This window comes from Phyllostomus discolor, chromosome 3, assembly GCF_004126475.2.
Source record: "Phyllostomus discolor isolate MPI-MPIP mPhyDis1 chromosome 3, mPhyDis1.pri.v3, whole genome shotgun sequence".
Classification (NCBI taxonomy): domain Eukaryota; kingdom Metazoa; phylum Chordata; class Mammalia; order Chiroptera; family Phyllostomidae; genus Phyllostomus; species Phyllostomus discolor.
Window position 1 is genome coordinate 98,189,382 of NC_040905.2, and position 12,530 is coordinate 98,201,911.

A 12,530-nucleotide genomic window follows, 5' to 3' on the forward strand; every position below is an offset into this window, starting at 1 on the left:
ACCTGTACAGTACATGGGTAGGCAAAAGTAGGTTAACAGTCGAGTCTGTGAAAGTTTCTTCTTATATTATTTACTAATTATTGTATTATTTTCATACAAATAACTGTGAACCTACTTTTGCCTACTCCAAGTGTAAAGCAGATCTAATTTGTATTTTTAAAAATTTAAGTGTAATTTACATAAACTAAACATGTCAATGAAGATAATCCCTAATGTAAACAGAGATCCATCCTTTTGGGAAGTGACATTTAAGAAGAGAAGGGGCAGGGTATCAAACAGGGCAGTTTTGGTTTCTGTACTTCTGTGCTTTACATGAGAGTAAATTTGACAAAGTAATTCTTGTCTTAAAATCACAGATTAGAAAACAACCTATACAGTATGATATCTGTAAGCATATATATACATAAATACATACATACATATACATAAGATTAAAAGGACATACACTCAGGGTGTATTGCTTTGATAATCAGGGAAGAACCCAAGAAACAGAAGACAAATATCATCTAGCAACTATGGAAAGTGTGAATTGAACGTAAAAAAGAATTCTTCCTGATGAAGAGTGTCTGGAGAATCCCAGCGCTAACAGAAGCAGGGATGCGTGGGAAGCAAGCTTGAGAAGACAGTTTAGTGGGACTCAGAACCAGTCTCAACTGACCTTGTCCTCAAGGAGACACTAGTTGTTTTTCGGGGATAACAGAACAAGGCTGCAATCAGGCAGTCAGACAGTCAGACGTGTACTAGGGAAAGAATTCATCCTAGAATAACATTTCAACGTCACCGGGTGGAAATCCACCCAGAACTACAAACTGCACACCACCCCCAGCCCAAATTCAAAGGAGAGACACAGGAAATACCATGCTCACTGAGTGCCTGTGCACTAAGCTCTCATTGTGTAGGAGGGTGCAGCCAGAGGACCCCCAAAAGGATTTGTAATGGGGTCCAGAACTCAAGGTGTCCAGGAAATATTAGAAAGATACATAGGATGTCCTCACCCTCCACCACAGGTGTGAGTTGGGGGAAGGGACACATGGAACAGGGCCACTGAGAGCTGTTTTGCATTGCAACTAACCTTTGCAGTTAACCTCTGGCATGGTCATTTAACATATCTATAACCTTTAACTGGTTGCATAGATATGTTAAATAGCTGTGGCCATGCTGAACCAGGAAAATGGAAGGAACTTCCCCCCAAGATGTAACTGAGAGGCAACTCCCCCTAATTACAGCTCCTGCATGAGAGCTTGGAGATGATTGGCTCCACGACATGGGGCCACCCCTGCACAGATTCATGATAGAGCCCCATAAAGCTGGAAGGATATTTAAACCCAGACTTGGCGGCCATTGAAGATAGAACCATGCCATTTTGGCTGAGTAGAGACTCCTCTAGCTATGTAAGGAAAGGGAGCCACGCGGCTGTAGCCATGTAAGGAAAACCACACACTTTTGGCACAGGGGGACACCCCCCACCCCACAGCCATGAGAAGAATCACCATGAGGCTTTAGCTGGAGATCTCAAGGTAGGCCTACCAGCCTAGGGAGGCCCACCAGCCTAGGGAGGCCCACCAGCCTAGGGAGGCCCACCAGCCGAGCATGGATTACTGGGAAGAACCAGGAGCTGCCTGAGCCATGGACTTCTATTTCTTTCCCTGAGATATGGTACCTCAGACTGGGCAAAGGGGGGAAGGAAAGACTGTGTGTGTTTGTGGGTGTTTTAGGGGACTTGGGGATTTTGATGAAGACATTAAGTCATTACTTTTAGTCTGTATAACTTGAATAAATAACTTCGTTCTTTTTCACCAATCTCTAACATGGAGAGCTATAATTCTCTGGCAAAGGGAAAGGTGAACCTAGTACAGGGGGACCCCAGGAGAAATGGGGGTCAATTCGGTAACATTGGGAGACCCTCTTCCCTGGCAGCCAATCAGGGAAAATCATGGGAGACCACATGTGCAGTAGCTTTAAAGTAATATAACTACTCATACATGCATAGTAAAGCCCACCAAAACTAGCCAGGAAGGATCCGCCCTATATGAACAGAGTCTCTCCAACCCATGAAGTCAATCTCTGCCTGGAGTTGCCTGCTCCCATGTTCTCTTCTATGAACTCTGGGTGTTCAGTTCAATTCTTTGTCCCGATCACTAAGAACCTGGTTACCTGTGCCCACCTATGACAATTGTGCTGAAATAATGTAACTCTATACAATATGCGTAACTTCCCACTTTTTTCTTTAAATGTACTCCTCACTGTGGGGTAGACAGATCTGCTCTTGCCTCCTGTCTCTGAGCCTGTGGACTTCGCAATAAAAGCTTTTCCTTTTCTCAAAAACTGAGGCCACAGTTTGGCTCCTGTGCACGTTGGGCAGCAAGCCCTTGCTCTGTAACAAGTGTTACTCATTTAGACTCCAAGGTGCTTGTAAAACAACTGGCAAGTGTGTCTGGGAGGCACATTTAGTTGGGAAAAAGGGCAAGGCTGGGGGCAAAGTGGGGGGCGGGGCGGGGAGAAGAATGTGCTCAAGCAGTATCATAAGACCAATACGGAAACCTGAGGTCTAAAGCTTGGGAAACACCTCTGTTGAGAGGGTGGAAGAAAAGCTTAAAGGAGGAGAGGGCAACAAGAAACAAGAATGAAAATTAGAAGAGTGAAACGTTCTAAGAAACCGAGGAGAAAGTGGTGGTAAGTGAGATTAAGCAGTACTGCGACCGGGAGGATCAAGTAGGAAGTAGTTGTAGATGGGGCAGTTAACAAGCAGAGCCCCAGCAGTTTCCAAATATCCTAATGATGAATCTAATCCAGTGTTTGCAAACTTTTTCTGTAAAGAACTAGATCGTAAATGCTTTAGACTTGGAGAGCTAAATGGTCTCTGTGGCAACTACTCCACTCTGCCAGAATAGCAGGAAAGCAGACACAGACAATATGTAAAGGAAGCATGGCAGTGTTCCAATAAAACTTTATTTTTAGGAACAGGTGCAAGCCAGACTTGAGCCAAGGGCTGCAGTTTCCCAGCCCCACGGCAGTCTCTACTATTCCTCCTGGGAAATAACTGCTTTCAGATTCTGCCACTGGACACAAAAACCACTCCTTAATCACCAGCTCTCATCTGTAAAATTCTACCACTTGTATATATTTTCCTTAACTGTGAATGTGCAGGGATTTTGAATCACTACCATTGGAGATGTTAGGGAAAAAAGAGGCCTGGGTATTAGTAAGAGAGAAAAAAAAGGGATAGAAAATAAAGAGCAGTGAAGGTTTTGGGATTATAGTCATGAGTAAGAATTAAAAGGATAAAACAAACCCAGGACTTAAAAATGCAGGAAATACTAATTTCTCTAACTTCTGGTATGGTCTGGTGTAAAGTTTCCAAGGCGGGCACTACAGGTAGCTGACTTTGTGTGACAGAGCACATTTTAAAACATGATAACTATAGGAAAATGTAGCTGCAGAATTTTAATTTCAAGCATCAGTTTCTCTGAGTTTCTTGAACCATGGCAGAACCTGAAAGTCAGCAATTTAGTCATGGGTCAGACAGGAAAAAAAACAAAAAAGGCTTTATTGACTGCACAAACGCAGAACAAAATGGATTTGCAATTATCCTGTGATTACTGTAGGGGAGTCTGAAAATGATACTGCAAGTAAGGAACAGTACCCATTACTAATTAAAGATTTGTAAGAGGTTCTTAATATTCTCTGTCCTCTACATGATTTTCTGTGTCCTTTTATTTAGAAGGGCTTTCACTGATTCACCATAATTCTTAACTTCAGTCTAAATTTTCCTTTTGCTGCTAAGTTCTTCAAACTTGACTCTTCCTATTACATAGATTTTTAGAGTATGAGCTTTATTTCTGGCAAAGAAACCACTGTATTCAAAATGCAACTCCACTAAATGGACCATCTAAAAAGATGAGAAGGAGGTAGTTTTGTGGACTGCACTTCTCTACTTCTGTTGTAGAGATTAGAAGGAGTTCAGTTCTGGAAAACGATGTGGTCTTCAGGCTTCCTCCCACCTGTCCTCAGCCCTGCCAAGCACCAGCCCTAGATACTGGCAACCAGGAGTCTAAAAATAACCGCAGCCTTTCCCCTGGGAAAAAGGGGAAGAGGCACTTGAAATGGGCTCCAAATATACAACCAAAGGATTCTCCAGTGTCTCCAGTGTCTCCCAGATATGCTCAAAGTACATCAAATCGACACATGATAGTTTTCCCTCATGAGCCAGGAATAGGAAAAATTAAAAATGTTCTTTATGATAACATAAAATGAAGGCCTTCAGGGCACTGAATTCAGGGTCTCCCAACATCTTGAGATGTGTTTCATGACTTAGAAGGAAGGCGACTAATAAATCCTCTTAAGATTTTTAATATAGGCAGAGAGGTTTTTTGAGGGGGTGGTTTGTTTTATTTTAACAACCTCCAAATCTAGAAGACATCTCATCAGAAAAAAACAAACAAACTACAATTGGTGGAGATAAACTAATAAACTTCAAAGGCTGCTCAAATTTTATTTATATGATTTTTAACATCTCTAACTTGTCAAAGGTTAAATACCTTTTTACCCACTGCGTGGCTGGATCATGTAAAAGTGCAAATGACTGAGTATAAATAGCACTTACTTCAATCCAGTATGTCAGACTATGAATGAACTAATGGCATAATTCTTTTATTCCTATGAAGGTGGCAAATGAATGTTTGCCATGTACACTAACTTCTATGGGCCACGTTGGAGGAGCATATTAACTTCACATTGCCATAAATCAAACAGAACTCATAGTTTCCACAATCTCATTCCCCTAATGCACTAAAAAGGGTCTTCAAATGTCAACTTGAGAAAGTGCTCTTCTTCTGGTCTCAAAAAGCAAAAGAAATTAGCTTCTGACCATTCTTTTTAATTTCCTTTTCTTCCAAACTCTTTCATAAATCAAACACAATGATTCTCATTAAAAGGTTCAATTCTAATCTCCAGAATGGCAATACCTAAACTAAAAAATTTAAAAGTAAGCCTTGAGATGAATGGTCTTGAATGATCCCATTTGGAAGAAATTAAAGAGGATGAAATCTATGAGGTAGCAGACAGAAAGCTTTAGCGACAGGAGACCAAAGACTTCTCTTGTGTCCATTTGTGGCAGTTGGTCTCAATCACTTTTAACCCCAAAGCACTTTTGATAAACAAAAATTTTCATTTAATGCTATTTGAAATTTCAAAGTAAATGGCACTAAAACTGAAAGTAATGGTCCTTTTTAAAAAAAGTCTGTTCAAACTGTTACAGGAGAAACTCAGTTCTTCTTGCCAACACAGAAAAAGAATTACGGATCAGCAAGCCTATCAGTGTGCAAGCAGGGTTTATAGTGACATGTTCTCATGGAGGAGAATGGCCTTGCTGAGGTGGGGGTGAAAAGCACAGGTACAGGGCAGGGCAAGGTAAGAGCAGCGAGAGGCAAGGGCAAGGGTGGCCAGAGGCCCCAGGTCCTTTGTTCTGAGGACTTAAGTAGTTGGCAGGACAGGAGTGAGGGAGTTACATATTGACTGATGGGTAAGGGTGGTGCCAGCTTTCCCAGGGGGACATGACTACCCAAACATACGTATGTGTGGGGGGTTCTTTCCCAGGTAGTGAAAACGGTAGACAGAATTTCAAGGACTCCCCTCCCACCTTCTAGGCCTTGGGATGTTCAGGACACATGGCTATCTCAGAAAGGTTGTTACAGAAGCTCAGTCTCAGGGATTGTCCCCTCCTCCTGCACTATCATAGTTTTGCTTGTGTTGTTCAGAATGCCTGGCAGTCTTATCAAACCAGTCTCAGGACTGCTGGGTCAATGGGTGAGACTTGTCTCCCTTTTGCTTCCATCCTCCTTCCTACATTAAATTCTTTATTAGATTGTACCGGTGAGGGCTCTGCCTTTATTTCCCCTCTGGCTGCTTATCCCTAGCTGTTATGTAAGAAAACCACCTGGATTCCTTGGACTGTCTCTACCCAACCCACTACCAGATGAAAATCTATGGCACATGCACACTGCGAAAAACAGCCCCACCTCTCAAATAAGCCTTGTTAAGTGATTGTAGTTCCAACTTGGTGTCCAGGACTATCACTAATTTTTTTTTACATCTTACTAAAAGCACTGTGTTAAATGAGTTAAAGAATATTATTTATCTTAATAACACATATATCAGAATAACTAAAGAATCCTCAGGCAATGATGAAACCATGACTCTAGAAATTGGAAATAAAACATACCTCTGAGACAGAAAAAGATCAAATCTCTCTTACATCTTCCTTTCTACCTACATGTTCATGTTGAGACTTCCTCCACATCAAATCAAGCAACTAACAACACCCCCCAAACAAACCACAAAGGCTTCTGTCTTGTCTTCCTTCCAAGGTACCATTTGTTCTTTGTCCTTCTTATAAACATCATGCAATCTGCCTTCTGTCTCCACCAAACCACTGAGGTTACTTTGGGAATAAGCACCAATAACCTTCTATATGTACAATATTTGGGTTCCCACTCCCAATTAATTGATTTCTTTTATCTTTTTTCCTTCTTCCTAATGGGCTTATTTTGCTGTTACCTATCTAGCGTTTGAATGTAATGCTTAGTTCACTGATGGTAGATTGCTAGTCACCTTCCAATACCCATTCTTCTCATCTTCTTTATAAGCAGAATGCATGAAATCTGTAGTGACCACAGTATACCCAGCAAAAAGATCACATTTCCCAGCCTTCCTCCACAGCATGTGACTAAGTGATTAAGTTCTGGCCAGTAAGAAGTAAAAGGAAAGTTATGAAAGCCATCTTAAAAGGAAGATGTGTCCTCTTGTACCCATCCTTGTACTGCCTGCTCAAAATGAAAGCTGAATGACCACATAGTGGCTGGAACTAGAGCAAACATATTGGACTAGGAAGTAAACTTCACAATGAAATCCTAAGTTGGATGTCCAGAGAAAGATAGGAACCTAGGTCCCTGATGACTCTGTGAAGCCAATAAGCAGGAAAAAACTCACGTTGTCTTCTGTGTTTCTCCTTTACTCTCACACTGCTATCACGTTCACAACACTCTGAACCCAGACATGTGGAACTTTTCCCACACCAAGCAATGATGTGACAACCAATGGATACCCTACCACTTAGCTGAGTCCACAAGACTGCCCTCACCTCACTTTAGATGCCAATCAGAAGTCCAGGTTGTCACCCGTGCAGAAGCTGATCAGCTATAAATCAGAGGTTCCCACAATCCCCACCTTGGGTTCAATTAATTTGCTAGAACAGCTCACAACTCAGAAAAACAGTTTACTTACTGTCTAGAGTTTATTGGAGTAAGAAGATGATAAAGGATACAGATTAACATGCAAATGGACAAGATGTGTAGGGCAATGTATGTGAGAAGGATTGAAGAGCTTCCATGCCCAATCCAAGCTGCCACTCTCCTAGCACCTCTGTATGTTCAGCAACCCAGAAGCTCCCTGAACGCCACACCTTTGGGAGTTTTACAGAGGCTACACCATGTAGGCATGATTGACCATTAACTTAATTTCCAGCCACTCCCCACATTCACTCTAGAGAAGGGGGGAGGGGAGGGAGGGACTGAGAAACATCAGGCTTCTAATTTTGGGTTGATCTTTCTGGTGACCAGTCTCCATCCAAGAGACATGCAGGAGCCCACCCACAGCTATCTCACGGAGACAAAAGATGCTCCTAGTGCTCTTATCACTTAGGAATTTGTAAGGGTCTTGGCTGCTCTGTGTCAGGAACCAGGGTCATAACACATGTACTATCTCACACTGAGTAAGAGGAAAGACTAAGTGTTCATACTGTGAAGGTCACGGAGAAATTTCAATACCGTGGAAAAATGCTTACAACCCAACATTAACAAGAACAAAAACCATATAAAATTGAATCATATAAAAAAGCAGACCCCTTCAGCACCCCCCAAAAGATTAAGTACTTCAAAATGTCTCAAGGTCCTTGAATTATAGGTAATTTCTTTCCTTGGTCCTTTATATATCTACTTCCTCAAAGTTTATATAATCAACATGTAATATTTTTATAATCAGAGATAAGAAGGTCTAATAATCAATGTTTGTTTTTTAATATGAAAATTGGGGGCTATATGGACACACTGGTCTATTTAATAGAACTGTCTCATTAATGTACAATAAGCCCTTCTTAAGAATGGCACACTACTCCAAAACTGCCAGGTCAGAGCATGCTCACATCTGTAGGAAGAGGTCTCATGGTCAGTTTTGATAACCAAGAATATAAAATGCAGGGAATTATTCATGTCTTTTTATTTTCAAAAATGGAGTTTCAAGAATATCAATGTTATTGCTTAAACATTGATAAGGATTAATTACTTCAATTCCCTACTAGATCTTGAGTTTGGCCCAATACTGTGCCAACAGCACACACCTAGTCACACTGCTGATGAAAGTCTACTGCCAAAGGTCAGTAGTATTGTCTTGTACAATAAGGATTTCTCTTTTTCAAAAACAGAACTGTATGACAAATAGCTATCCTAGATGGAAACTGAAGCTAACACATATTTTTTGCTGTTATCTAGAAGGAATTGCTTTTTAGCCCCACATACTCAAGTACCAATATATTTCTTGCCTCGTATTTGAAAAGAAATGTTTTGACAAAGGATAAATATCTGGAAAAATAAACATCATTTTCCAAGAGTAAAAAAACAAAATATGCTACCTTTTCCTACTTCGGGTTGCACTAGCTCACAAATAAGCTGCAACTCTTGAGACAAATTAAAATTCTTTGTTTCTAAAGTTCAAGAAATTATCTCAAATGCCTTTTCTTGCTCAACTACACTAAAAGACTAAACAAGTAACAAAACAGTATAGATGTTCTAATTAAAATATCTGTTCTAATTAAATATCTGAAAGAGCACTTTTATTTTAAAGCTTTTATTTAAATACTCAAATGATATCAGATTATATTAATAACATGTTTGATCAGAGCAAATATAGTTACACAACATATACATTTGAATGTTAAAAAACACTCAAAAATACCAACAATATCAAATATTCAAATATTCAAAAGGAAATAACATAGCTTGAGTTAATTTCAAGAAAACTTTTTATTTAAACAGCAACTTGCTGCCACAAGTCATTCTTAAATGACAACATAAACAGTACACAAATGAGAAACATACCTCTCCCTCTCTTTCTCCCTCTCTTCCCCTCTCTCTAATAATAAATAATAAACAAAATCTTAAAAAAAAAAAAAAAAGAAAGCAAGCCTGACTGGCATGACTCAGTGGCTTGGGCATCATCCCGCAAACCAAGAAATTGCCAGTTCCATTCCCAGTCGGGGCATATGCCTGGTTTGAGGGCCAGTTTCCCAGTTGGGGGTGTGCAAGAAGCAACCAGTTGATGTTTCTCTCCCTCTCTTCCTTCCCTTCAGTCTAAAAATCAATAAATAAAATCTTTAAAAAATTTTAAAGAATGAGAAACATAAACTCTAATTGCTACAAAATGTTTAAAAAGCACTTGCCCTAATCTGTAGGCAGATAGGGTTTTTGCTTTTTTTTTTAATGTTTATTGATTTTAAAGAGAAAGGATGGAAAAGAGAGAAACATCAATGTGAGAAAGAAACATCAGTTGGTTCCCCCCATATGTGCCTGCACTGGGGATTGAACCCACAGCCTACATGTGTGCCCAGACCAGGAATCGAACCCCTAACCTTTTGGTGTATGGGACAAAGCTCCAACCAACTGAGCCACACCAGCCAAGGCTGCAGGCAGATGGTTTAAATAGCCCAAGTTACATGGGCACAATAATGATATCATGTGTAATAAGCTCACAGGTTAGAAACTACTACAGAACTTTTAAATTCTGCATTACTATCAGTGAGTCAACCCATAGTACTTACAATAGAAATGAACATGCAAAGCCTTGTAACCTCAAGATAATTCACTTTGTGGAAAATTTGGCCAAAAGAGAAAAGGCAAGCTATTAAGCCATTCTGCTAATGCACACTTCTCACCTTCCATACTGACTCAGAGTACAGTCAGGTAACAGTCTCAGATATTTCTGATATTCCTGCTCCCACTATTTATTCCCATCTAAATCCATTCTGATTTTACACCATGTATCTACTTGCTGTCTCAGCAACAAGTGAAAGGAATAGGGCTGAAGGTGAAGTCCAGAAACAAGGAGATTTTAGAAATCCAAGAAGCACTGAACCTACCAGCTTTATATATAACCTAAGACAGATCAGAAACCAAAGTAATGCCTATTTTGTATTCTTATATAATGTTGGTGCTAACTGGCCAAAAGTGGCATTGATTTAAGTTCTCCAGGATAAAATTTTTTAAAAATTTCATCAGCTCTGGTGAGTTTCCACAAATTCATTCACTTAAAAAAAAAAAAAACATTTATCAAATACCATAAAATGTGCTGTTCTAGACATCATGTGGAACTCAGACATGAGTAAGGAATCTGGCTGGGGAAAGAAGCTAGGATAAAACAGAAGAAATAAAGTCTTTTTTACCATTATAAAACTTAGCAAAAGAGAAAAGGGCAGCTAATTGCAACTGGGAAAGGCTTCAAGGTAGAGGTAGTAATGAAGCTGAGCCTGGAAGGTTGCATAGAATTTCTACAAGTTGCAGACATGGAAGGAAATGACATTCTAGGCTCCGAAGAGGTAACAAAAGACTCAGAAGAAGTGCTGGGCACATTTGCAGAAATGGCAACACAGGCAGGGTAGTCCAGCATTCGAAGGGAATATCCTGAGCAGTGACTGGAAATGTGCACTAGGGCCAGAGGTAAGAAATGCCAGCCTTAATTCCCGGCAAAACAGAGAAAGGCAGGTTTGCTGGCTCAGTGACTTCCATAACTAGTGCCACTCAAGTCACCTGGGCTGTTTCAAATGCAGATTTTCAAATCCCTGTAGAAATAGGAAATAATACTTTAAGCTCCTGTACTGATTCTCATTTTCAGTCAGATCTAGATACAGGGTGAAGAACTGGAAGGCAGAACCAAAGAGAACAGAAAAGGGGGAATGGCTACAAAAGAAGAGACGTAGACCTAGCAAAAGACCAACTACTGAGATGTGAGGTTAACGGAAAAGAAGAACCACAAAGGTACTGTCGGTCTAAAAGAATAGGAAAGTAAGTATGCCATAAGAGAACACATATGAGCCAAATGTCTGCAGGAAAAGACATCAGATTTGGACTTTCTGAGGTTGAGTTCCTTATCATGTAGGAAATTTGGTTCTAGAAATTCAGGAAAATTAACTTCTTATTTAAACATATACTATACACTGACACCTCTTCTAGGGTTGTTATGAACTGCTACTCTCTCCCCAAATACATGAAGGAATATATACATGGAAAGGACATCAATTACTAAAAATGCAAAATAGCATACTGTAATGGCTATACACAGTGGCAGAGAGCTACAAATTTAAAAAGAACTCAACAAATATTTATTAAACAATAAAAATTAAAGATTTTATTTAGTCTTATTTTTTTAAACAAAGGGGGGGCCTTCTGCTTCGTGTTATTTTCTTTTAAAGACGTCATAATTCTTACCTTTGCTGCCAAGGCTTTTAAACTGTCGAGAAATCTTTGCCAGAAATCCTTGAAGAGTGGGCGGTCAATTTTCTTCAGGCTGTCTCTGGTGCTAGCGTCCACACTGACATATAGCTGGGTGACTGGTGTGAGATTCCTTGGTGATTTAAAATTGAAAATAATCACAATAATAAAAAAATAATATTATGCCCATTTCAGGTTTTTCATGATATAAAACTTACAATCTGTAACAGGTTGGTGATTAAACATTTCACTGGGTCTAGGGGCTTCTGCTTCTTCCAGAAGGCTGACACAGTGATTTTAATGATGTGACAGTGGGGTCTCAGCTGACTATTTTAAAAAAACGACCAAGCACCATCCCTAATAATTACTCAAAATTGCTCCCTCTTCAAACAAACACTAGGTGTTAGTGGAAAATAATAAACAAGATCTAGCTTCAGGTCTGGCACCATCAGTCCAGCACAACTGGGGTGGGGGGAGGTCTCAGACCTAAGTTTCCCCATAAATGCTGCCACTCAAGACTTACACAGCTGAAATTTCACAACCGGGTGGGGTCTCTGCTGATGGGCCACCTCCCATCATCAATTCACTGATGGACATTTTCTAAGGCAACTTCAACCCAGAAAGCACAAGCCTTCTTTGAAGGGCACAAAGCCACACCAGTCAGTGCCTCACCTATGCCTCTGAGAGCAGAGTGGGCTCAAAGCCAAGCCTGGTGGGCAAACAATGCTCTATTCAACAAGCTTTAGGCAATGCAGAGCTGAACAGCAGCAACCCAGCACTTACAAAGGACCACAACCCAGAAGAAAAATGCATGTTGCAGCTTCTTATTTTTCTTTGCCTTCTTAATCAGTTTCCATGAAGAACACCACTCATTTTCCACTTCTCTCAAATTCACTGACTCATTTCATAATGTCATTCTTATCTACTAGATTTCTTGCCAGTTTTAAGCCCAGATTGTACTTTTCCCAAAGCCTCTCTGTTCTCCCTTCAAATGGG

At 40.2% G+C, this 12,530-nt stretch overlaps 1 protein-coding gene across 2 annotated transcripts in view; it reads right to left on the minus strand.

Annotated features, from left to right (window-relative positions):
• Nucleotides 1–12,530, minus strand: part of LOC114503588 (S-adenosyl-L-methionine-dependent tRNA 4-demethylwyosine synthase TYW1) — a 172,415-nt gene that overhangs the window by 41,520 nt on the left and 118,365 nt on the right. For both annotated transcript variants that reach the window (XM_036020853.1, XM_028521249.2), the window contains exon 13: nt 11,532–11,667. In XM_036020853.1, coding sequence (XP_035876746.1) covers nt 11,532–11,667 — 136 coding nt within the window. The remainder of the gene's footprint in view (nt 1–11,531; nt 11,668–12,530) is intronic.